The sequence below is a fragment of the Phodopus roborovskii genome, unplaced genomic scaffold (assembly GCF_943737965.1).
Source record: "Phodopus roborovskii unplaced genomic scaffold, PHOROB, whole genome shotgun sequence".
Lineage (NCBI taxonomy): Eukaryota > Metazoa > Chordata > Mammalia > Rodentia > Cricetidae > Phodopus > Phodopus roborovskii.
In genome coordinates, this window is record NW_026126413.1 from 21299664 (window position 1) to 21323185 (window position 23522).

At 40.3% G+C, this 23522-nt stretch overlaps 1 protein-coding gene across 2 annotated transcripts in view; it reads right to left on the bottom strand.

Moving 5' to 3' along the window:
- Positions 1 to 4745, bottom strand: part of Rab3c (RAB3C, member RAS oncogene family) — a 170462-nt gene extending 165717 nt beyond the window's left edge. The window contains exon 1 of one of the 2 annotated variants that reach the window (XM_051182913.1): positions 4664 to 4745. In XM_051182913.1, the coding sequence (XP_051038870.1) occupies positions 4664 to 4681 (18 nt within the window). In that variant the 5' untranslated portion in view covers positions 4682 to 4745. Of the gene's footprint in view, positions 1 to 3836; positions 3998 to 4663 lie in introns of those variants that run through there. The other variant, XM_051182912.1, reaches the window with a different exon arrangement.
- Between the last annotated feature and the right edge of the window lie 18777 nt (positions 4746 to 23522).

A 23522-nucleotide genomic window follows, 5' to 3' on the forward strand; every position in this document is an offset into this window, starting at 1 on the left:
AAATGTTATGGAGATAACCATACTTGTTTTTTTTTTCTCCTCCCCCATTCCTTAGCATCCAGGCTCATTCCACTGGACAAAACTCATGAGTAGTAATGTACATATGCCCACGAACCTGAATTTGGGAGCCTAGAGGATCTAGGAGTGAGCCTATTACTATTGTACTAAATAGACTTACTATCAAACTCCCTTCTAAATAATTGTATATATATCCAAAGTTTAGTGCAGCTTCTCATCTGAGAAGTGACTTCACATTAAATCCAAATTCTTGTACTTAAAAGAGTAGAGCTGGGAGCCTATCCTTGTAGCACCGAAGTTCACTTGTTCTTTTCATTAATTCTCTTTGTGCCCTGCTTTTGCACAGATGATACTCAAGGAACAAGTAGCAAAATATCTGTGAAGGATGGGAATAATTGTCTATTGTACAAAAGATAATGATTGTAGAGGATGAAAATAGTCAGGCATTCACACATAATAAAATACAGGAATGCCACAACCTTTCTATTGCCAACACAGTAATACCTAGGCAGTAGTTACCTATCAGTTGTAATGTGTAAAGCGGGACTGTGTTGAGCATCTGCCTTACTGCTTTCAACTCAGAGTCATCTTTGGTCCATGTCTATGTTGTTTTCCCACTTCTGCTTATCTTTAGTCAGTTTCTTCCAGTCTCTTCCAGTCCTTCAAGCACACATTTTTGTTTGAAGTTCCCTCTTATAAGATAAAACTAAAAACTAATCAAAATACTAAATGTGAGAGACAATGGATCTCTCCTTAGTCCCATAAAAAAGTAAATGAAACTACAAGAAATTACAAAGAAGATAGACAGCAAGACTATTATAACACAATGGCTCTTCCCAAATAATTAGTTTAGTTTATGCAAGCTTATTTTTATAAGCATAAAATAGGACCAATATATTTTTCTTTCTATTTTACTAAATGAATGAGCGACATTTGTCAATAGGGTCCTCATTCTTTACACCACACATTTATGCCTTCCGGAGAAGGCATAGATAATAATAAAATAATAGAATAAAGAACATGAAATTTCTAGATAGAGTGACCTAATAGTATTTTAACTCGTCCATGTTAGAGAAGTTATTAATATTAATAAGCTCCAGTTAATTAGCTTTAAAATAGGTAATGGTGACTTGTAGAATTTTAAAACTTATTTATAAATATTTTGACCCATATATAGCCATGCCTATGAGGATTTTATACATATATACAGGGACAGTGACATCTGAATGCAAAGCACAGTGGCTGTCGAAGGTAAGCACTGAGTGGACTGGTGTTATTTTTCAGTCAGACCCTGTATTAAATTTGCTCTCAAAGTCTTGCCCTCAATCATGAGCATTCCTGCCCCTCCCATGTCATTTGGCCCCAGGGATTTATCGATGGGCTGAATGAGAAGACCAAAATGACTACCTGGTGGTAGTCATTAATGTTCAAAACTTACCATGCTTACTAAATGCTAGCCTTGATTAACTAATTAGAAAGAAAATACAAGCATCCAAGTCCATCACTAACTATGATTGTAGTAGTCACTACAAGAAACAGGTATTGCCTTCTTTCCTATCAACTTGAAGAAAAATGTTTTACAGAAAACATTCAAGTACCAAAGACAATTACAATGTGCTAAACCAAAGCCATCTACATAAAAACATCAGATGCTTTATAATGGATCTCGTGTATTTTTCCAAAGAGTTTCATTTCAGAAGAGAAACCATGATATTTAGGAAGATAGCCAGTGCACTAAAAGCTCGCTTTGTTTCACGTCAACAACTGAACTAAATATTCCAAAGATGAAGAAAAAAAAAGTCTGAGATAAATGGAATATTAAGTGAGGCTTTCCTTGTGACTCATCCTTTGTAAATGTAAGTAAAGGAATATTTGGGGGCTTATGTTTAAAGTGATGGAACATCCTAATCATTAAGAGGAAAAAAGGAATAACCACTATTTCTAATGTTGCATCTTTGTGTTTCAAAGTAACATGGAATATCATTCTAATTTAGAAAAGGGGATTCTGAAACATTAATTGCCTATATTATTTTAAGAATGTGGAAATGATAGAAGGCACCTCAACAATAATTTATTAAAATGAATCAATGAGTATGCTTGAATTAAATATACTTTTAGCAAGTCTGCATTCTTAAAATGCATAATAAATTCACACTAGCTTTTTGGAGGTTATACTTTAAATTCAAAAAATATGACCCATCTTTATTTATTAGAAAATTGATTCCATGATACCTAATTTTTACACAAATTCACTAGTAGAGTTTTCATTAAAATATAGCTTCACAATACCTAGAATATATCTGATGGATATACACACACAATAATATAAATTATGTCTTAAAGCATTAATTTCACACAGTCTGTAACATTTCATTGCCTTTCTGAATAGTCTAAGCAACATGGAAGGATAAAATCAATACACAAAAGCTATTTTATTTGTCAGTTGACAGAAAGATTTCACCACATCAATGGAGTCAACTTTAAATTCTGATTTACATTATTGTTTTTTAATTTTGGAAAAACCTAAGTTTAGAGGCCAGCATATAATATTTTGATGTATGTATACAAAATGATGAGTGACAACCCAGTTTTAAAGACAACTGCCAATATTTACCTATCATCAAATGTGATTAATTCAGCTAGTTGGCTCTTAGCAACATCTCCAGTGAGGGAAATTATCATAAGCTAATATACTTGATTGCAACAGTCTTTATTGTCTGTTCATACTCGTTTTGCATCAGATGTATAATAAAAAGCTAAGTCGCAAACAGAAATATCAGATGTCACACAAAGGGTCTACTATTCCCAGGCACAAATCAAGTTTTCAATAACTCTTAAGGTAATGGGAGGTCTTCCATTGTATAATACTCCAGAAAACAAATTCTATAATGCTTTCATTTAGAAATCCAGTTAGCTTTCCTTAATATATGTAACTTATAAAACACATGAAAAGTAAATCAATGTGGATGTATAAAGTCCTTGATTCCTGCAGAAACCTTGGGAAGCATTTGAGACTGGATTGTCAAATATTCATGTTACTGAGTTTGCCAAGAGAAGTGGGCTCTGAAGGGAGGCAACACATTCCAAATGGAGTGATCTCTTCTCCTCTCAGCCCATTCATAAAACGCCTTTCTGTTATGCAACGGCTCACTCTGCTTGGCTAATGAAGATACTTATGTTTAGCATTAACCAGTTTACACAGAAAGGAGAAACAACATTGGTCTTCACTTAAGAGCATAACTTGGTGAGTAGCTCCAACATGGGTACATTTCATTTCTGAGGGGAATAAGCCCAGGGATGTGAACTAAAATGGGGAATCTGATACGATAGTCCAGTGAATGGCTCCCTCAAACAGGAATGCTGGGGAAAAGAGGGTCCTCGAAACTGAGCCAGTAGGTTAAGTAGACACACATCAAGGGTGGCATAGCTCTAAGATAAAAGCATAAATGTGTTTGCTCTTTTCCTTTAATACTAAAATCCTAATAATAATAATAATAATAGTAATAGTAATAATAATAATAATAAGACTTCTGAGACACTGGAACTGGCTTCTCTCTCTCAATGTGTCAGCTAATTCATGTGACTAATCTCACACCACTATCAGGAACCTAGGAAGCCAAGAACATCAAATCCAACAAGAGATGGTCCGTCCTGACTTTGTTAGCTCGGGTTTTCATTTTCCACACTCAGTCTCCTCGCGGAGCCCGAAAAGATACAGAACAACCCTGCCTGTCTTTCATGGAGACGTCCCCTGAGAGACCGGAGAAAGCCCTCTCTCTACCGGTAGCTCCCAGACCACTCTTTCTTTGTAGACCCACCTGCATGGGCGCCTCGTGCCTCATCGTAGGCAACTGTCCTTTCTCTCTTGCTACACAGGGCAGCGCTGGTCCGGGCGTCTGGTGGAGCGTGCACAGCCCGCGCGCGCCCGGCCACACTCCTCGCGCGTGGGGCTCTGTAGCCAGACCCACATCAGCACCGGAGCTGTCCGCTCCTGACTCGGCAGGGCGTGCTGGCCACGAACCCCGTGCGCTTCTGGGAGTTGTAGTCTAATCATAGGAGGCATCCGTGCAGACGGAAGAACCGTGGACTACAACTCCCAGAGATCGAGCAGGCTTCCCCCCAGGACCGTCTCTCCAGCGGCTCTGGGCAGCGGAGCCTCCCTTCTCTTTTCCTGGCTCCACCGGTTGTCATCGCGCTCACCCTGCCCAGACCATTTCCTCAGAGCCCTGGCGAGAATGGCACGAGTTCATCCCGAGCAAGGACCTGCTTTCCCCAGTGTCGCTTTTGGAAGCATGACTGTACCTTCCCGGAGAGGGAGCGCAGCACTTTGTTCTAATTTCCAATGCAAACGGGCGTTTACCTTACCTCTGTCCCGAACGCGAAAAGTTTATGCGTACCTCGAGTGGAGTAGTTTTACAGTCTCAACTGTCACGCGGGGAAACGACGTTGAATGGCACACATAAGAGAAAGGAGGTTCGTGGGCACGACTGCACTGAGCAGATCTTCAAGCAGGCAGGCGCGAACACACACACACACACACACACACACACACACACACACACACACACACACACACAGAGAGGCACAGACAGAGCCAGCTCTCAGGCTGAGCCCGCGGAGGCACGCCTTTCTGTTTTCTGTTTACCTTTCCATACAGCTCCATTGCAGCCAGAGGTTTGGACAGCCTCGGGGAAGTCTTTCCAGTCACTACAAAGGAGGTGAAGCTCTTATGCAGGCGTCAGAGCACAATGGGAAGACTAGGAAGGGGGAGGGGTTTGCGGAGAGCGAATGGGGGATGGAAGGGACGGCAGGTTCCGATGGGTGCCTTTCTTCTTCCAGAAAGCAGCCCAGGAGTCTTCTAGTGACAACTGCAGAGAAAAGGCTGGGAGTCTCCTAGGATGTGCCAGGGGCACCCGCGTTGGGCTGCCCCTCCCTGCACACACTCCACCCGAGGGCCGCAGAGCTGATAGGGCACTGGGTTATTTACCCAAAGCAAGCCACACAAAATGAACACATTCATCACCAGAGCCCAGGAGCGCCTTCACGGAATGAGATGGGAGACCTCGATTAAGTTACCCAGATTTTTTTTTCTTTACCGTGCAGCCAGCCCTTCCTTTTTATCGCAATCGCTCTCTTCCAGGACCGGTTCATAACATGGTTTTCAAGTCTCCGAACTGTACATTTACTTACTCTCTCCTGACAACTTCTAATATGTGTGACTCGTGTCGAGTCTTCTCCCCTCCAGAGTACAAGTTCATCACTAGCTGTGACCCCCTCCTTTCCATGAGGTCAGATTTATGGCATCAGACACAGAGTAAAGGAAGAAACCCTCATGATATTCTCATGCATTCGGGCAAAGGTTAATTTGAAATGCCTTTGAACTTCATCTCGTGAGATAGACATTCTGGTACTTAAATGTACGGGAAACATCTTTTGGAGGTAAAAATTATCCTTCACACTCTGAGGCTCCATGCGGAGACCCTACTGGGATCCACATTTACAACATTGTCTGCAGAAGGTCTTATACAAGTAATTTCTTTGCTGTAATTGGAGCAATGCTGCTTTTAAAGGATGTATGTGTCTTTTGTCAAAGACACAAACCTCAAAATTTCCCTCTAAACTCTCTATCACAACAATATGCAATGTGTACCTGATACTACAGTAAACCACTGGTGTCTTCTTTTTTCCCCCTCGGGAATCTGTCTTATACTTTCTGGTTAATGAGAATGTATTGTGGTATCACCCAAGTGAATATTTTTATAACAACGCAAAAGAACACTTTAAAATGATCACCTCTTAAATGAGTTATGTGATGACTAGAGAAAATTCACTTAGAAACAGAGCCAGTGTGTAAAGGTGTTTAATGCCAAGCCCAATGGCCCGAGTTCAGTCCTTGGAACCCACACAATGGTTGGAGAGAATTGACTCCAGCATGTTATCCTGTGACTTTCTCATGTGGCTTGGGGCACTCATGTATTCTCACACACACAAACCCAAAATAATCAAAAGAAATTAGTAACATGTAATGAAAGTGTTTTAATTCTCATCCAGGTCACTGCTGTATCGCTGGGAAGAAACACCATGATGGGTGCAATTCTTATAAAAGACAGAATTTAACTGCAACATAGTTTCATAGGATTGGTCCATGGGCACCAGGGCAGGAAGCAGAGAGACATTGTGCTGGAGCAGTAACTGAGAGCTTCACATCCTCATTGTTGTGGTATGACCCTTCTGCACACTGTGAATGTTAATCTAAGTAATGCCATGTGGCTGTGATTGTACCTGTGGTCTAGCACATCCTGCTGCTCTGGCAGCTGGCTGGCATCTCTCCTGATTCATACCCTTCTTTCTCCTTGTATTCAGTTTGGCTTTCCCGCGTAACTATATTCTGCCTGGGTACAGGCCAAAGCAGCTTTTATTATCAACCAATGAGAGCAGCATATATTCACAATTGGATCTGATGCCCTCTTCTGGTGTGCAAGCATGCATGCAGGTAGAGTGTTCATAAACATAAAATAAACAAAGATAATAAATAAGTGTATTGTTTCTGTCCTTTTACATTTACACCAAAGTGTAAGTGTATTATATAAAATGCACCCATCCCCTGAGATCTTTGCAATTTAACAGCCACCAAAGCCTTAAAACCCACAGCCTTAAAATCAAGAAATTACTCAAAGTTAGGATAGAACGCTGTGCTTCTTGTTGAGAGCCAGAAAGAGATGAAGGCCTTTTGCACTTACATTGGAATCTGAGGTTATGAGTCAATATTAAAATGTGCTAAGATGGCTGGAGAGATTGCTCAGCATGTAAGAGCGCTTCGTGACCCTCCAGAGGTCTGGTGTTTGGTTCCAAGACCCACATCTGGTTTTCACCATCATCTGTAACTCCATATCCGGGGGGAGTGACCCTTTCTTCTGAGCTCCATGTGTACCTGCGTGCACCTGGGGCACAGACTGTCTGAAAACAGTTAACAGAAGGGAAGGACCACTAGACAATAACACAGTGTGTAGCGTGAGCACCTCACCATATTAGTGTGGGGAGGCCTGAAAGGTCTAAGGCCCAGCAATGGTGAGTAAGTGTCCCCAAGGATCTCACAGACCCCTGGAGGGAGGGATGGGGTGCGGGCACTTACACTCTAACACACACTTTGCTTTGCACTGTCTCATGTCACTACTCAGGTTCTGAGATCCTTTTCCTTCTCTAAAACTCAATAGCCTTCGCTGTGTCATTTGTAAAGGTCGGATTTATATATTACCCATTTGCTGTTGTCATTCCATATTGTTTAAGCTTCCTGTTAAAAGTAGCCAAGAGGGAAGCTAAGAAATCACAACAGACATTTTACTGGCACCATTTTCATGATTCCCACTTAAAGATTCCCACTTAAAACCGAAGCCACTGAGGCTTGCAAAAGGACTAAGGACACTTCCTTAGAATTTGCTGCCTGCTTCAAACAAGCCTGGCTCAAACCCACAGTCTGATGCTGTACCTGGGTGTCTAACCTTAAACACGATTGGGACTGCATCCAATTGAATGGGAGAGGTTTTGGCCTATACACTATTACCTCTACCTGGCTAGACATAGTGAGCTGTCTTTGATTCCAACCTTATTTTGAGTGCATACCATGAAAAGCTATTGATTCTCTCAGGTTCTCCTTAGAAGAAGTTAAATATCCCCATGGTGCTATTGATTTCTTTGAAATTAAAAGGAAAATTATTTTAACTCATTCCTGCTCATGAAGTTTCCAACATTATACACAATCAATATAACTAAAACGTCTTGTGAAAAAGAAATGCCCTCCAAGCGAATGTAAAATGATGTTGTTTCTGTCCATAACATAGCCACTTTTCAACTGCTACCCTTCAAAAAATACCAATGCCAGGGCAGCACTTTGTCTAGATTCTTCCATTTAATTGTCAATAATGTTGAAAGGTGATGTTACAACCTCATTTTACCATCAAGAGAGGGTATGCATTTTGTTTAAAGACACTGGCTAGGATGATTGGTACAGGCTTTAAAGCTAAGAGCTATCTAGTTCGAAACCCAAGTTCTCAACCTAGTTTTTCCTCATAAAAGTTAATGTTATAAAACATCACACTTGACAATCTATGACAAGTTTTTCTGTGGTCTTGTTGTTTAGAGATCAAGGATGTGATTATAACACTATTATGAAATTATAAGGTTACTTAGAACTTTTAATGCAAGTTTTTAAAGTTTGAAAATGTTGTGATTGGTTGATTTTGATTGTCAACTTGATTGGGTGTTTCTGTAAAGGGTGTTTACAGACAGGCTTGACCAAAGAAGAGGGAGGCCCACTGAGGCAGGAGCAGTGTCACCCACGGGCTGAGTCCCTGCACCGAACAAAAAGTGGAAAAGAGAGGTAGCTGACCATGTCTCTCCCTCCCTCTTCTTCCTGACCATAGCCATGCCTTACCCTCAGCAGTGGATTTCTTTCCTCTTTTTGTGAGCCAAAATACACCATCCCTCTCCAATTTCTCTTTGTCAAATATTTGGCCACATTGACAAAAAGAAGTAACGAAAGTAACCATATACCCTTTCGGTCAAATGTCAATCCATTTGACCTACTAGAAATATTTTAAGAGACTTTTTACAAAATGTGGATCTTTTACTGAAAAGCGCATGCTATATTTCTAGCTCAGATAAAACTATAAGCAATAAACAGTATAAGAAAATCAGAAGACTACTAATCACCAGTGCCCACATCTCACACCAAGGACTTCATCAGTAGGTTTTAGGTCCCTATCCTTGTTGGAGCCTTGCCTGGCCTACTTCTTTATTAGTTCTTAAGGGTGTCTCCACCAGAGATTTAATATTATCTTTAAAAACCATTGCCCCCATAATACTGTTATAGATGTTGGGAAGTTTTATTATTAAGATCTGCATTAACTGTGTGAACTTTAGATGTTAAGATTTCCAGTATGTTTTTGATCCGATGAAAACTGTGCAACTCAATAACCTGTCTCTGAGGGCAGAGCAGTTCTGTGTAGAATATTGGAGAAGACTTGCTACAGCATAGGCTTGAGGCAGAAATAAGGAAGAACGTGCAGCTACCCAGAGTATCCGTGACAGGCAGCCTGCGTGCCTTCAGCAGGGTGGCAGCCTAGCGTTGTATATTTATGGTCTAAGGTAAGCTTACCCCTCAGAACCAAGTTCGGGTAAGACAAACATGGTTCCCGATGGATGATACTGTTCTGAAATTCCATAGAATTAACAAACAGAAAGAATGGTGTACTAGGAAGAAATGTGGTAGATAAGTTAACCCAATCCTCATTAGAGTCCTAAAATCGACAATGACCAGCTTTACATGCCACAGGTCATCTAATGCCATTACAGATATTAGGGAAGACACACTCTTCTGCACGTATACTGTGATTTGTTAATATAATTAAATTTGATTTTCTATCAACAATGTTCATTCAAAACTTTTAGGCTTACCACTTATAATTTAAAGGGACAGAGAGATGGCTTGTTGCATGAAAACATTGGCTAATCTTCCAGAGGAGCCAGGTTCAATTCCCAGTATCCATATGATGATGGCTCACACCCAGTTCCAGGGGATTCGATGTCCTTTTCTGGCCTCCGCAGGCACCAAGCACTTAAGTGGTACATAGACATACATGGAACAAAACCACTCGTACACACAAAATAAAGTAATTAAATACTTTGAAGAGCAGAGCCAAAACCATTCTTATCTCCAGGGAAGCCCAATACCTAAACAGTCAAGAGATGACAGCCATGGACATCAAGATCTGAGGTAACAGAGCAGTGCCCACTGAGCTGCCTGACATTTTGCTTTACCCGTGTTTATGCCTTACAGGTGTTTATGAGACAGAACTCAGCTGGAACTATAGTGTGGAGACGTAAATTTCGCAGTTTATTCAATTACCAGAGCAGAAGGGGTAACAGACATAGGAAAACTTCAAAGGGACACAATGATTATCGGTCGATTCCTCTTTATAGGTTTGAAAATAAAGTAAGAGCCAAGGATGAATTATGCCTCATCTAATGTCACACCGATTAACAATCCTGTCAACCCATACAACCCATGGGACTCCAGGTCTATGTTCTATTTAAATTCACACATTTTAACCATCACTGTCTTGTGCTTGACATGTGATTTCTCACGACTTGGCCATACTTTTGCTTTGAAGTTGTGCAACAGCCCCCCCAAAAGCATCTAGAATAATATGGGGTATGATAGTTAGCTCTGTTTTGCTGGCTGTGAAACAAGAATTGCTGATGTACAATACTTTCTCCGTCAAGTAAGGCCTCGAGACATTTTCAATTTTATTATGGGTTTATTCTTTAATTCATCTATAAAACCCAAGTTGTACTGAATTAAACCTACCCTAACTGTGCATAGGTTAAGATAATCAGAGTTCCCACTGTTGAATAACTTGGCAAGAATGAACTCTCATTTTCTTTTAGATTTCATGAGAACCTATAAATTGGCCAGACAGAAAATGGTGTATGCCAGCCATCCCATGTGCCTGACAGTTCCAGATCAGTGTGAGCCATCCATCTATTCACAGGTGGCTCCATATTTCTTCCTATGCTAAGCTAAGCCACAAAGATCCTGAGCCAAGTTTGGAATAGAAATGTCTATTCTCTGCTACTAGCTCCTGAAACTATGTAACTTTCTTAACTATTATAGATGCTTACAGCTGTTTCCTAAGTCTTGGAAGTACATCTGGCTTTGAACTTTTGAAGGCTGTTGGAATAGTCAAGTGTATCGCAGCACGGAGGTCCTACACCTAATGCATTGCATATTACCATTTGAACAGAAAGCTTTTGTGGACTAGGGTGGCGTGTTGTGAATTGGATGTGGAGCATCTCCCAAAGGAACTAAGGTGTTGAAAGGTCATTCCCCAGCTGGTGGTGCTATCGAGAGATGACAGATTATGGGGACTCCAGCCTTATCAATGTGCCGTTAGGAGGAAGAGGAAGTAGGTTACAGGGGAAGAGTCGTTGGAGGATCCGCCTAGACTTGGCCCTGACCTTTTCTGTTCCTCTTTTTTTCTTAGCTACCAAGGTAATTAGCTCCCCGGCACTGCACACTTTCAGAACGCTCCTGCCTTAAAGTGGGCCTAACACTAGAAGAAACTGCTGCTAAAATGAATCATTCCTCTCTAAAGCTGTTTATGTTTTTTATTTTATAATAAGTATTTTATCATAGTGAAGAAAAAGCTAACAGAAGCTTCCCTTCTGACAAGATTCATAAGAAACTTGAGCTCAAAATATTAATGATCATTTCTGAAATACGTTGTTGTAACCAACATTTTGTCCACATACATGTTATCTATGCAAATAGATCTGCTCTCTCACAACTCATTTCTCTTCTGTCTATGTAGTTTTCTTATCCAAGTATGAATAAGCGTGCTGCTGAGAAGGACGAGCAGATCATTACAGTGAACACATTTGGTTCTGGTTGCAACTTTAATTACAGCTGAAGCACAGTTCATTTTATTCTGCCATGACTCTTGACTTTTTTTAAAGAGTAACTTCTTATATAAACAGAATTATTTCTCTTTGTAGTCATAAAGCAGCCTTGAAGGAGACATTGGTCAAACTATTCGAAGTTATAGAACACAGGGTTGCTGCTGCTGCTCAGCGCCTTGTCCTCAGAAACCGGGAGAGAGCACGGGAGGGCTGTACTCACATTTGTCTAGTACTGACTTCACAGTAGGAATGGCTCTAAATCATTAACATACTTTTAACCTCACCTTCACTAGAGCAGAGGTGAATATGATTGTTTGTGTTGCTGGTGGCACAAAAGGTGGCATAGTCAAATGGGCAATTTGTACCAAGTTTTAAAAGGGGCTACTACTGAGCCACAGGAAGTACCACTGGGGACTGAATCCAGAGTCTTTGGACCCGTTGATACAGTCCACACTTCCAGCAAACTCACAAGCAGGAAATATCAACATATTTCCCTATTTATTATTATTATTATTATTTCTTGTTTTACATATTAATCCCAGTTCCCTCTCCCTCCCATGCCCCCAATGACTCCCCCTCCCATTCCCTTCTCCACCTACTCCCCAGGGAGGGTGAGGCCTTCCAGGAGGGATCATCAAAATCTGTCAAGTCATGTGGGATAGGGCCTAGGCCCTCCTTCTGCTTCTAGGCTAAGGGAGTCTCCCTCCATGGGGAATGTGCTCCCAGATCCTTTCCTACATCCTGGTTCCACTGCCAGAGGTCCCTTAGACTGCCCAGGCCTTCTAACTGAGACCCACGTTCAAGGGTCTGGGTCAGTCCTACGCTGGCTTCCCAGCTATCAGTCTGGGGTCTATGGGCTCCCCCCTTGTTCAGGTCAGCAGTTTCTGTGGGTTTCTGTAGCCTGGTCTTGACCCCTTTCTTATTACTCCTCCCTCTCCACAACTGGATTCTAGGAGTTCCACTCAGTGTTTAGCTGTGGGTGTCTGCTTCTGCTTCCATCAGCTACTAGACGAGGGCTCTAGGATGACGTATAAGGTAGTCATCAAACTCATTATTAGGGAAGGGCATTTAAGGTAGCCTGTCAACTTTTTTTCAGATTGTTAGCTGTGGCCATCCTTGTAGGTCTCTGGACATGTCTCTAGAGTCATTTTCTCTTCAAACCTATAATGGTTCCCTTTAGTATGTTATCTCTTTTCTTGCTCTCGCCTATTTGTCCCCTGACTCAGTCTTCCTGGTTTTTCATGGTCTCCTTTATTTCCCCATTTTAAACATGATCACATTGAGAGTCAAATGAAGTTTTTGACAACTGAAAGTCATAAAGCTAAGCCAGTGTGAACTTAAGCAATCCTCATGCTTATGTTCCTACCGAGTTAAGCAAAGAAACAAAATGTATGGTTATCATAAGGAGCATTTCCGAATTGCAACTCTTCCTCACCTTCAGTTTTCATACCCATATCCTATCCAGAACCACAGTGAAGAATTCTTTCCTATATCTCACAGTTGAACTGAACTATACAGTAACTTGGCAATGTCTTTCTTTTGTCTGTCTCATTATTACTTTCCAAGGTGAACAAATTTACTGACACCTGTTTCATTTAGTCAAGTTAAATAATTTATAAACAGGCTCGTTGTACCATAATAGCTTTAGACATTTAGATGATACAACTAAAACAGATCACAGAGTCATCCATTTGGATATTTCTAAACTTTTTTGAGGGCTCTGTAGGCTCCAGAAGAACCAGGGATTTTTGTCTGAGCTGACCATTACTTTGTTTTGTTTTCAAGACAGGGTTTCTCTGCATTGCTTTGGAGCCTGTTCTGGAACTAGCTCTGTAGGCCAGGATGGCCTACACAGAGATTCGCCTGCCTCTGCCTCTGCCTCCCTAGTACTTGGATTAAAGGTGTATGCTACCAATACCTGGCTTGATCATTACTTCTTAACAGAACTAATCTAGTGCTCAACACATATTCATGAGTTGATGAATAAATGTGAAGAAATAAACACTGGGCATCAAATAAAGCTTGTAAACATGTATGATATGAGAGGTAAGAGAAGGGAAGACTAGAGATCAGGCTTGATCACCACATACTGAGGAAACCTCATCAGAAATGAAAATCAAGCCCCAAGATCTAGATGGGTCTGGGAAGGTGAGGGAGGTTTAATTTATAAGTGCAAAGAATATTTGAGCACTTGAGACTTGAAAGGGAAATGGCCCAGACTGGGGTTTGTTTTTTCCCAGCAGGAAATCAGGACAAACGTGATAATAAAGGAAAGTTTGCGGTAGAGGAACCAGGCTAAGTCCCTCAAGCATCTTTACGAGTCTGGGCTTCCTATCCTGAGCTCCACCTGCTCTCTTGGGCTGTCTATTTTATGCCAAGTACTTTGTCTCATGATGGTCAGGGCCCCACCCTCTCCATCACCCTCTCCCCACCTCACTTTGCCTCATCTATGGTATGGAGCTTCAACGGTTGGGTTCCGACTTCAGCCTAAGAATCAGTTCCTGGTTTAGTCAACACACCTTTGGGGAGTCTTTATCTTCTTCCAGGCTCCAGATACATTCCTCTTGGTACCCCTACAATTTTGAACTTCATTCATGAGAGCCCTTGTTAAAATGCTCTGAAGTGGCTTGAATTTTAACCCTTCTTCCAGCAGTGGTTGGAAGAAGGTAGAGAGAGACATATAAGGCATGAAAGGCTATGATTTTAGCAATACTCAGAGTTTCAAAATATCTTATTAATATATCCATTTTTTTTCTCAGCTACTGCACTTTAAACTGAAAAAGATTTTTTTTTTTTTTTTTTTTTTTTTTTTGCTGTTGAAGTGGTTTTAGGAAATCTGAAAATTACATTGTGTTTACACAGCTACTAACAGGACTAACTTAGCCTTGGAAATAAAATAATCACCCACATTGGAATCTTTGGCCTTGAGAGAGTCCCAAGCAAACCAGGCAGAGTTGGCTGCAGGTCATGGGGTAAGTGAAAACTAGTAATCTCTTTCTGTGACTGCCTTATGTCTGTGGGTCACACTGGTGTCATGTAAATGTTACACACTGAAACTTCTGATCCTGTGTTTTTCACTTCTTGGCTGGAGGAATGCTGTGCAGGAAAGCACTCATCCCGTGAATAGCAGCCAGCTGAGGCTTTGAGATACTAGAACGTTGATTTATGTTGCTTTTAGCATACTGCAATAATTGGGTCTCTCAATGTCAGACTTCTTGCCTTGTGCTTTAACAGAATAAGAATTTTCAAGGAGAGAGGTTTTCCCTTTAGATGTTTCCTTACAGACGGACTCATAGAGTGTTTTTGTAGTTGTTGGTTTGTTACTTTTAACTCTCAGAAGCCACTTAAGGGAGAATTGCCCATCAAGAGGACATACTGGGTTGGAACACATCATTCAGACCCAAGAACTTGAGTGTTATTTGAATTGAACCAGAGTGAACTGAATTTCAGTTCAACACACTCCCTTGTTTCCTTATTGAGTTCTTCATTTCTAGCTGCAGTAAAAGTGGGTGGTGGGGATGGAAGAAAAATGAAAAATATATGAAATTTTGAGGACTTGATTTTCTTATTCAGATCATGAGGCGGATGGGATGTATGTACTGCCAGAAGGGGCTCTCTAGTGTAGCAAAGCCAGAAGAATGGAAGCTGCTCTTAATAGCTTGGAATCTGCAAAATGATTATAAATTTAATTCAGGCTGCTCAAAGGATTTTTCTGGACCATTAGGAATAAGGATTCACAGGGAAGATTTTTCTCCCTCTTAACTTTATACTCCAGGTATTCGTGGATAACAGAAACCCTGATCGCTAGTTTAGCTTTTGACTCAGTCCTATAGATTACATTCACGTATCAACAAATGGTATGTTCATCATTTTCAGCAGTGATTTAGAAATGAGTCAAACAATTGGCTTTCTAGAAGAATTTATTGGGTTTTTATTATTGATCAAATGTATTCATTTATTTTACATCCTATCGGCATATTCCTCTCCTTGCTCTCCTTCTATTTCCTTCCCCCACCTCACCCTCCAACCCTTTCTCCTCTGTTTCTCTTCAGAAAGGGGCAGGTCTCCCATGGGTGTCAACAAAGCATGGCATATCAAGTTCAGGTAGCACTAAGCTCCTCCCCTTGTATTAAGGCCGGGCAAGGCAATCCAGCACAGGAAATGGGTTCCTGGAAGCCAGCCCAAGTGTTAGGGACAGCCCCTGCTCCCTCTGCTATGAGTGCCACCCGACTTTAATCCCAGCCCCTAGGAGGCAGTGGCAGATGGATCTCTGAGTTTGATGCCAGCCTGGTCTACAGGGCAAGTTCTAGGACGGCTTGGGCTACACAAAGAAACCCTGTCTTGAAAGATGAAAGAAAAGTGTTTTTGTTGTTGTTGTTGTTGTTGTTGTTTGTTTGTTTGTTTGTTTTGAATGTGCCCTAGGCATGAATCAGCTTTGACATCAAACTAAGATAAACAAAGGATAGCTGTCTGCCCTCCCTGTGACTGACATAAGAACAACACCATGAGCAGAGTGTCTCTTTGCCCATTGCTCCATTTCTGGGGATGCCAAAGTTATTAATATGTGTTATTTTAATAGTTTGCATCTCATATGAAATCCAAATATGATAATATCTGGTTAAGAGTTGTTTTCTGGTTAGTATGTGTTTTTGTTTGTTTGTTTTTCCTGTCAACTTGAAACAAGCTAGAATTATTTGGGTAGAGAGAACCTCTACTGAAAAAAAAAAAAAAAAAATGACCTCACCAGCTTGGCTTGCTGGCAAACCTGTGGGGGCATTTTCTTGATTGATGAATGATATGGATATGGGAGAGCCCAGCCCACTGTGGGTGGTTCGACCCTTGGGCAGCCTGTCCTAGATGCTGTAATAAAGCGGTTGAACAAGCCATGGGAGCAAGCAAGTAAGCAATGTTCCTCTGTGACCTCTGCTTCAGTGTGACTTCCCTTCATGATGGACCACATCTGTAAGCTGAAGTAAACCTTTCCCTTCCCAAGCTACTTTTGGCCATGATGCTTTATCAAAGCAATAGAAAAGTAACGAAGACAGAATGATAAATCAGTTATTGCATTGACAGTCTTAAAACATAATGAGTTTGAGGACTAGGGAAGTGGTTCCATTTCATTGGGGAAGAGAGCTTGCTACTCTTCCATGGGACATGATTTCAGTTCCCAGACAAGTCGAGTGGCTCACAACTGCCTGTTACTCCAGCTCTAGTGGCTCTGATGCCCTCTTCATTCCTGGGTGGGTACTGGGTTCATGTGCTGGATACACACACAGATACATACACACAAATACATATAGAGCTACACAAATACACACAAAAATAAAATAAAATAAAAATGTGTTTGTAAAGAAACACAAGGGTCCAAATCCAGTGCTCTAACTTACAAGTGCATGCTTATATACTGTGCCTCAGGCCACTGATGTGAACAAATGTTTGATGGGAGATGCCATTCTATAAATATGTTTCTCTTATTGGTTAATGAATAAAGCACTGTTGGGCAATAGGAAAGCAAGGTAGGTGGGACTAGGAGACAAGGAGGAAAGAGAAATGAGTAGGGAGGGGATCCAAGATGGAGGACAGAGAGAAAAGAATGCCAGCCCCTCTCTCTAGTAAGATAAGACCATGTGGAAATACTTAGATTACTAGAAATGGGCTAATATTTAAGACAGAGCTAACCGATAAGAAACTAGTAACTGGCCAATAGCATTATATCAAATACAGAGTCTCTGTGTGTTATTTGGGGCTGGTGTAGCTGTGGGACTAGACCGGCAGGTAAAAAACAACTCATAACAAATGTTTCTGCCTTTTAATAAAAATTAATGACTGCAAAATGGCCTTTAAAGTTCTTAGATTATTATTTGTAACACCAGTGATATAGGTGTGATATTTTGCTTTCCAACTTTAAGATTTTTCAGTTTCTGAATTAAAGAAAAAAAATCTTACATGCCTGCACAAATTGCCAAAAGTCCTAATTGTGTGTTCATAAATCAAGTCTGGTAGCTTTTTTTTTTTTTTTTTTTTTTTTTTTTTGTTCAAGAACCTCAATCCTAATTTCTATAAGATATTTTGAAATTTGCAAATGATCAATTAAAAGACAATAAAAATAGAAATATAAAGTGAGATAAGAATTTTAAAGAAAGAAATATGTATTTTTAATTTATTTTATGGTTCATAGTTTTAGATCAAGTGTTGCAATGAATTCACAAATGAAAACATCACACAGCAAAATTAAGGCAGTCACACAAATATTTACCAGATCGAAATTCTCTGCACCTCAGTGAACTTCTTGTATGCGACTAGAATGATTATCATGGAGTTTGCTTAGGATGTTATACTTTCACTACCAAATACATTTTATGTATTTATCCACCACAAAAGTAAAAAGTATTGTGATAGAATTTAAAACAGAAAAAAATAAAATGAGCCTTATATCATCTTTCATTATTCATGTGACCTTTTGCCTACATTCCATCCTTCCTCATCACTAAAGGTTCTTTGCTTGGTCTCTTTCTAAATGTCACACTGCACCCAAACTTAGAGATGCTTACATATACGTTATAGGATAGCATCTTCATAGGAAGGAAAACATGCTGCTCTTCTAGGATTCATTAGGTTCACAGTCTTAGAAACGTAATTTATATATCCCTTTTAGTGCATTATGTTCCATATGCTCTAATAAACTACTGTCCTTTTATAATTCTATTCTATTTCATTAAAGTCATTCAAGTGGGGGTATATATTAATATTTTAAAAAAAGTAAAGTAACAATTTCATGCTGACACTTTTCTAATAACTATGTTATAACTATTTTCATTATTATTTTTTCAGTAGGTAGTGGAGGAGACAAACCAAAGGTAAAGAGTCACGAAGGGTCACATATCAAATAAATGAAAGATCTAAAGTTGAAACTCAGTTTTATAAAAGAAGCAATAAATTACAGGGGACATAATATCCATCCACAGAAATACAAGATGACTCTCTGGGTCATCACTTCTGGATGTGTGTTGCTATGGGAACTGAGCAGTTAGAACCTTGAGGTAATAAATGTCATCATGAAAAGGAAATCAGTCGTTAAGCCACAAGCATTCACCCGAACTCAAAGGCTGCTTTCCTGGTGGCATCACCCTTCAATATCAAGTCCTATGCCTGTATATTGTCTTCATTAGTACTAGAATGTACAGGATTCATTTGAGAAAATATTACCTCTCATGAAGAAAATTTTTAGCAAAGTTATTCACTCAGGCAAGGTGACCTCGGCAAGCTAATGTAGAATTCTGATCATTATCATCAATAAAATGATAGTAATGCTCTCTTATGTTTTATTTACCATTTACCAATGACTCTCATATTAATTAAGTCACTGATGCTCAAAACAACATTTTAGATGGAACCTGCCATTGTTAGTTGTATCTTGTCTTTCTCTGTTGAAGACTGAACCAATAAGACATTCGTAAGTGAATCCTTCCTGGAATGATAAATTTACACATTAAAAGACCCAAGGAATTTTGATACCCATTACTGCATTAAACATCTGAATCACATTGTTATTTCTCATTAATTATTTTGCAGCTAGTGGTTAGAAATTTCTTGATGAAATTTAGTAACTTGAAAATTCTAAAACATTACACCCACCTATTAATTTTAAAGCATCAGAAAATGTGGGTGTTTTCTTGTATTGCCATCTTCCCATCGTTTCTTCCAGTGGGTACATGTGCAGTCTCTCTCTCTCCTTGCTACTCTCCCGCTGGGCATAGATGGGTCAGGAGTTCGATGTCTGTAGCTCTGGGTGGTCGAAGCTCTCTAGGAGGTCTCTCTTCTGGTCAGAGCCTGGTAATGGGGGTCAAAGATCAGGCTGGTGAGGACTGACCCAAACTAACAAAGCAACAGTGGAAAGGCTATCACAAATGCCCTTCCCTGATAATGAGATTGGTGACTAACCTATCCACCATCATGGAGCCCTCATCTAGTAGCTGATGGAAACGGAAGCAAACACCCTCAGCTCAACACTGAGCTGAACTGGAATCCAGAAACCCACAGAAACAGCTGACCTGAACAAGGAGGAACTAATGGGCCCCCAGACTGATAGCTGGGAATCCAGCATGGGACCAACTTAGACTCCCTGAACATGGGTCTCAGTTAGAAGGCCTGGGCAGTCTAATGGACCTCTGACAGTGGAACCAGGATGTATCCCTGGTGCACGAAAGGACTTTGAGAGCACATTCCCCATGGAGAGATACTCCCTTAACCTAGAGACAGGAGGGAGGGCCTATTCCCTACTCCAAATGACTTAACAGATTTAGATGACCCCCCCCTGGAAGGCATCACCCTCCCTGTCAAGTAGGGGTTGGGGGAGAATGGGACGGGAGGGTGGGCAGGGGGCATAGGAGGGAGGGAGAGGGAACTGGGATCGATATGTAAAATAAGAATAAATAAATAATTTTTTTAAAATGTGGAAATAAAACAGAAAAGCGATCTTTTGGGTTAGTGTTCATTTACCACCTAATTTTTAGAAGGATCTTATACCTTCTGGCAAAATGTGTGTTCCTAGAAAAATCATAATGCTCGGTGAGGAAGGTCAAGAACACATTTTATGCTTCGATAAACCAATAACAAGAAAGCAAAACACCATTAAGTTACATGCCATGCAATTTTGCTCAGTAAATTAGGTAGCTACTTCTTCTGCTTTGGTAGGTGTTGAAAGTAGTGTGTACAGTATCAATATATCTGAATGAAAGTTCGTCCTCTCTATTCATAGAGTAAGGACCACTGGTTTTCTCTCGGCTGCTGGCTTTCTCCATCTGTCTATAATCCAAGGTCAATGTAGCTTTGGGGTTGTTTATGACTGCAGCTCACCATAAAGAGCCATAAATACCTCTGTAGCTGCTGAGCAGAAACATTGGGGCAGAGCTGAGTGAGCCTGGGCAAGCTGATAACATCTATGTCTGTGTCCTCATATGAATTATGCTAAAAGCCACATTCTAGGCCTTTCCCCAAAATTTGATATGCGTGAAAATGTTTTCAACATGTAAGACACATGCTACCTATAGCATATCATTATAGAACAGGATCATATGTACAACTACTTCATTTTGGTGTCTATGCCTCTCACTTGACTTCATATTCACATAAACTGTGATGAAATGCCCCAGGAAGATCTTAATTTAAATTATTTTTTATCTTGATTTTAAGGCTAGTGTCAGTTGTGTGGAGGGCTTCCACCCTTCCCCTCGATGAGTAAATTAGGGTTCTTCTAGAATAAATTATTTGCTTTCCTATCATTTCTCTATCATCGCATGCTATCTCATCAACACCCATAGTTTCCATTTCCTTTGTTATAATGATACCTTTTTCATTCATTATTTTGAGCCTAGATCTCCGAAATAGGCTGTTAAGCCAGTGCAGCCAATGACTTAATGGCTAGCTTCTTCTGTGTGTTAGTAGGTCACAACCCCCTCGTTTCACATTTACTCTTTCTCTGTGTTCCCCTTCCATGGGAATGATCCTTTTACTCACAAATGTCTTTGCCACACAACTCTTGGCTTGATACTGACTTTGAAGCACTGCCATCGCTCAAATCCACTTAAACGAGAACAAGGCCTTTACTTGCTTACTCTATCTCCAGTTAAATCATTCCCTCCATTTTCACTGCTTCTATCCACCCCAGGTCAACATCATCGCTCTCTAGTATTATCTACTTTTCCTCACCCTGGTGTTATCCACATTTTATCATGATTGGTCTTTCTGAAAGGAAACACATTTTTACATTCCCATTCTTTAAATTTTTAAAATGGCATTCTCTGTGCCAAGCAATGCAACTCAACTCATAAGACCTTCATGACATACCTCCTGCTTATTCCCATGGTCTCTTTACTGTGCTACCCACGTTCAGGATACATCAGATTTAGGACACTATTTTCTTCCATGCTCCTTTTTGCCTTTTGATGTTAGCACACAGGGGTTTTCTGCTTGGACCACTTTGTTGTTATCCTTCTTGCAACACAATATCTCTATATTTTACTTTCTTGCTCTATGCTTTTCCAATCTCAAATTAAACTTCATATCCTCCAGAACACTTTCCTTACATACACCACTCTGAGGGTAAATATCCACCCCATCACAATCTCTTGCATTCTTCCTTCATAGAATTAGATTGTAATCATTCAGAAATCTCCACAACAGCTGCACTAAACTGCTCATTTAGTAGGAACAAGCCCTTACCCTCTCTGTGACTTAATGTACACATCTGTTAGAGTTTAACCAGAGCATAGAATCTGCAGGCGATGCACAATACAATCAAAGATACAGCACATGACTGACCCAATTGATTACAGAGATTTTCTAAATTCACATGAAATCCATGAGGCTGGACATCAAGGAAGACAGTTGAAAGCCTTGGGTACAAGCTGAATTAGAGTCTTCAGACAAAAATTCTTCTTCAGGGAAGCCTCGGCCTTGCTGTTCAGGCATTTCACCTGGCTCACCATAATTATTTAGGATGATCTCTCATATACAAAGCCAAGTGATAATGCGTTCCCATCACATCAACTAAGAAACATCACAGTAACATGGATGTTTGATAGAAGAACGAGGGAATGTGGGTGAATAAAGATGATAGATCAGACAAACGTTGGTACCCTTGTAGGCTGGACACTCAGTGTTTGTGAAGTGAAGGGATGTATGAATGATTTTCTGCAGCAATGATACCCTTGGAGAAATTTCATGTGGTGTTTTCTATTTTATACCATTAAAGTTAGCATCATCACATCGTTATTTATTATTGATTAAAGTAACTAAAGATGTCCAGCTGGGCCCTGTCTTCCCTCATCTATCTATATATTTTAGGAAGTTTATGCTGGGTTAGGTTTTCTATCTTTAAAGTGTGAAGAATTTTGCTGGAATTTTGATGGGGATTGTGTTAAATCTGTAGATTGCTTTTGGCAAGTTTGCCTTTTTTTTTTTTTTTTTTAACTATGTTGATCCTACCTATCCAAGAGCATGGGAGATCTTTCCATTTTCTGGTATCGTCTTTAATTTCTCTCTTTAACACCTCAAAGTTCTTATTATATAGGTCTTTCACTTGTTTGGTCAGTGATACCCCAAGATACTTTATGTTGTTTGTGGCTGTTGTAAAGGGTGACATTTCTCTGATTTCTTTACAAGTTACAAAGAATACAGGAAAAACCTCACACACTGTCACAAGTCATTGGTTTTTCTAATGTTTTCATTTCTCGGTGTGTGTATGTGAACGTGTCCAAACATACACTTATAGATGCATCTATATACCGTACATGCTGGGCTTTTTTTTTTTTTCTCATTCATTTGAGAGTAAAGATATTTCTTACATAATCAGAGTAGCGTAATTGAATTCGGAAAATTCATCATTCATAGTTCTATTACCCAATCGAAAGGCCATGACAGTTCCACTCATGCTCTGTTGTTCCTTTCTCAGTCTCGGGTCCAATCACAAAGGTCACACGTTGTCTTCAGTCGCCGCGTCGCTTTCTTCTTCTGGACCAGGTTCTCATTGGCTTTCTGTGAGCTGACACTTCGGATGAGTACAGCCTTCTCTACAAAATGCTCTGCAGCTTTGCTTCGTCTATGTTTCCCTCACAGTTAGATTCAGTTATGATGTTTGGCAGGAGAGGGACCTGGTAAAATGCACTTGACACTTCGTGGCGCATCGGGGAGTGCGCAGGGGCAACTTGCCTCAGCATTACGGATGTGAATTATGATTATTGGTTAGTTTCTTGCTACATAGTTTTCTTTCTCTTTCCTGTCAATACCATAACTAGTAAGTATACTTGGGGACTATGTGTGCATATCGTAGTCTTCAGCAGCTTATTTTTAGAATCCACCGATTAATGTGACTTCAGATTGCGTTGCCCTAGGATGGTTGGTTTACATTGTTGGAGCTGTTGACTCAAGTATCCTTAAAAAATAAATAAATGGACCCACTAGATGGTTCAGTGGTTAAAGAGGCTTACTGCCAAGCTTGAGCAAAGTTCTACCCTCAGGACCCCTATCGTGAAAGGAAGGGAAGAACC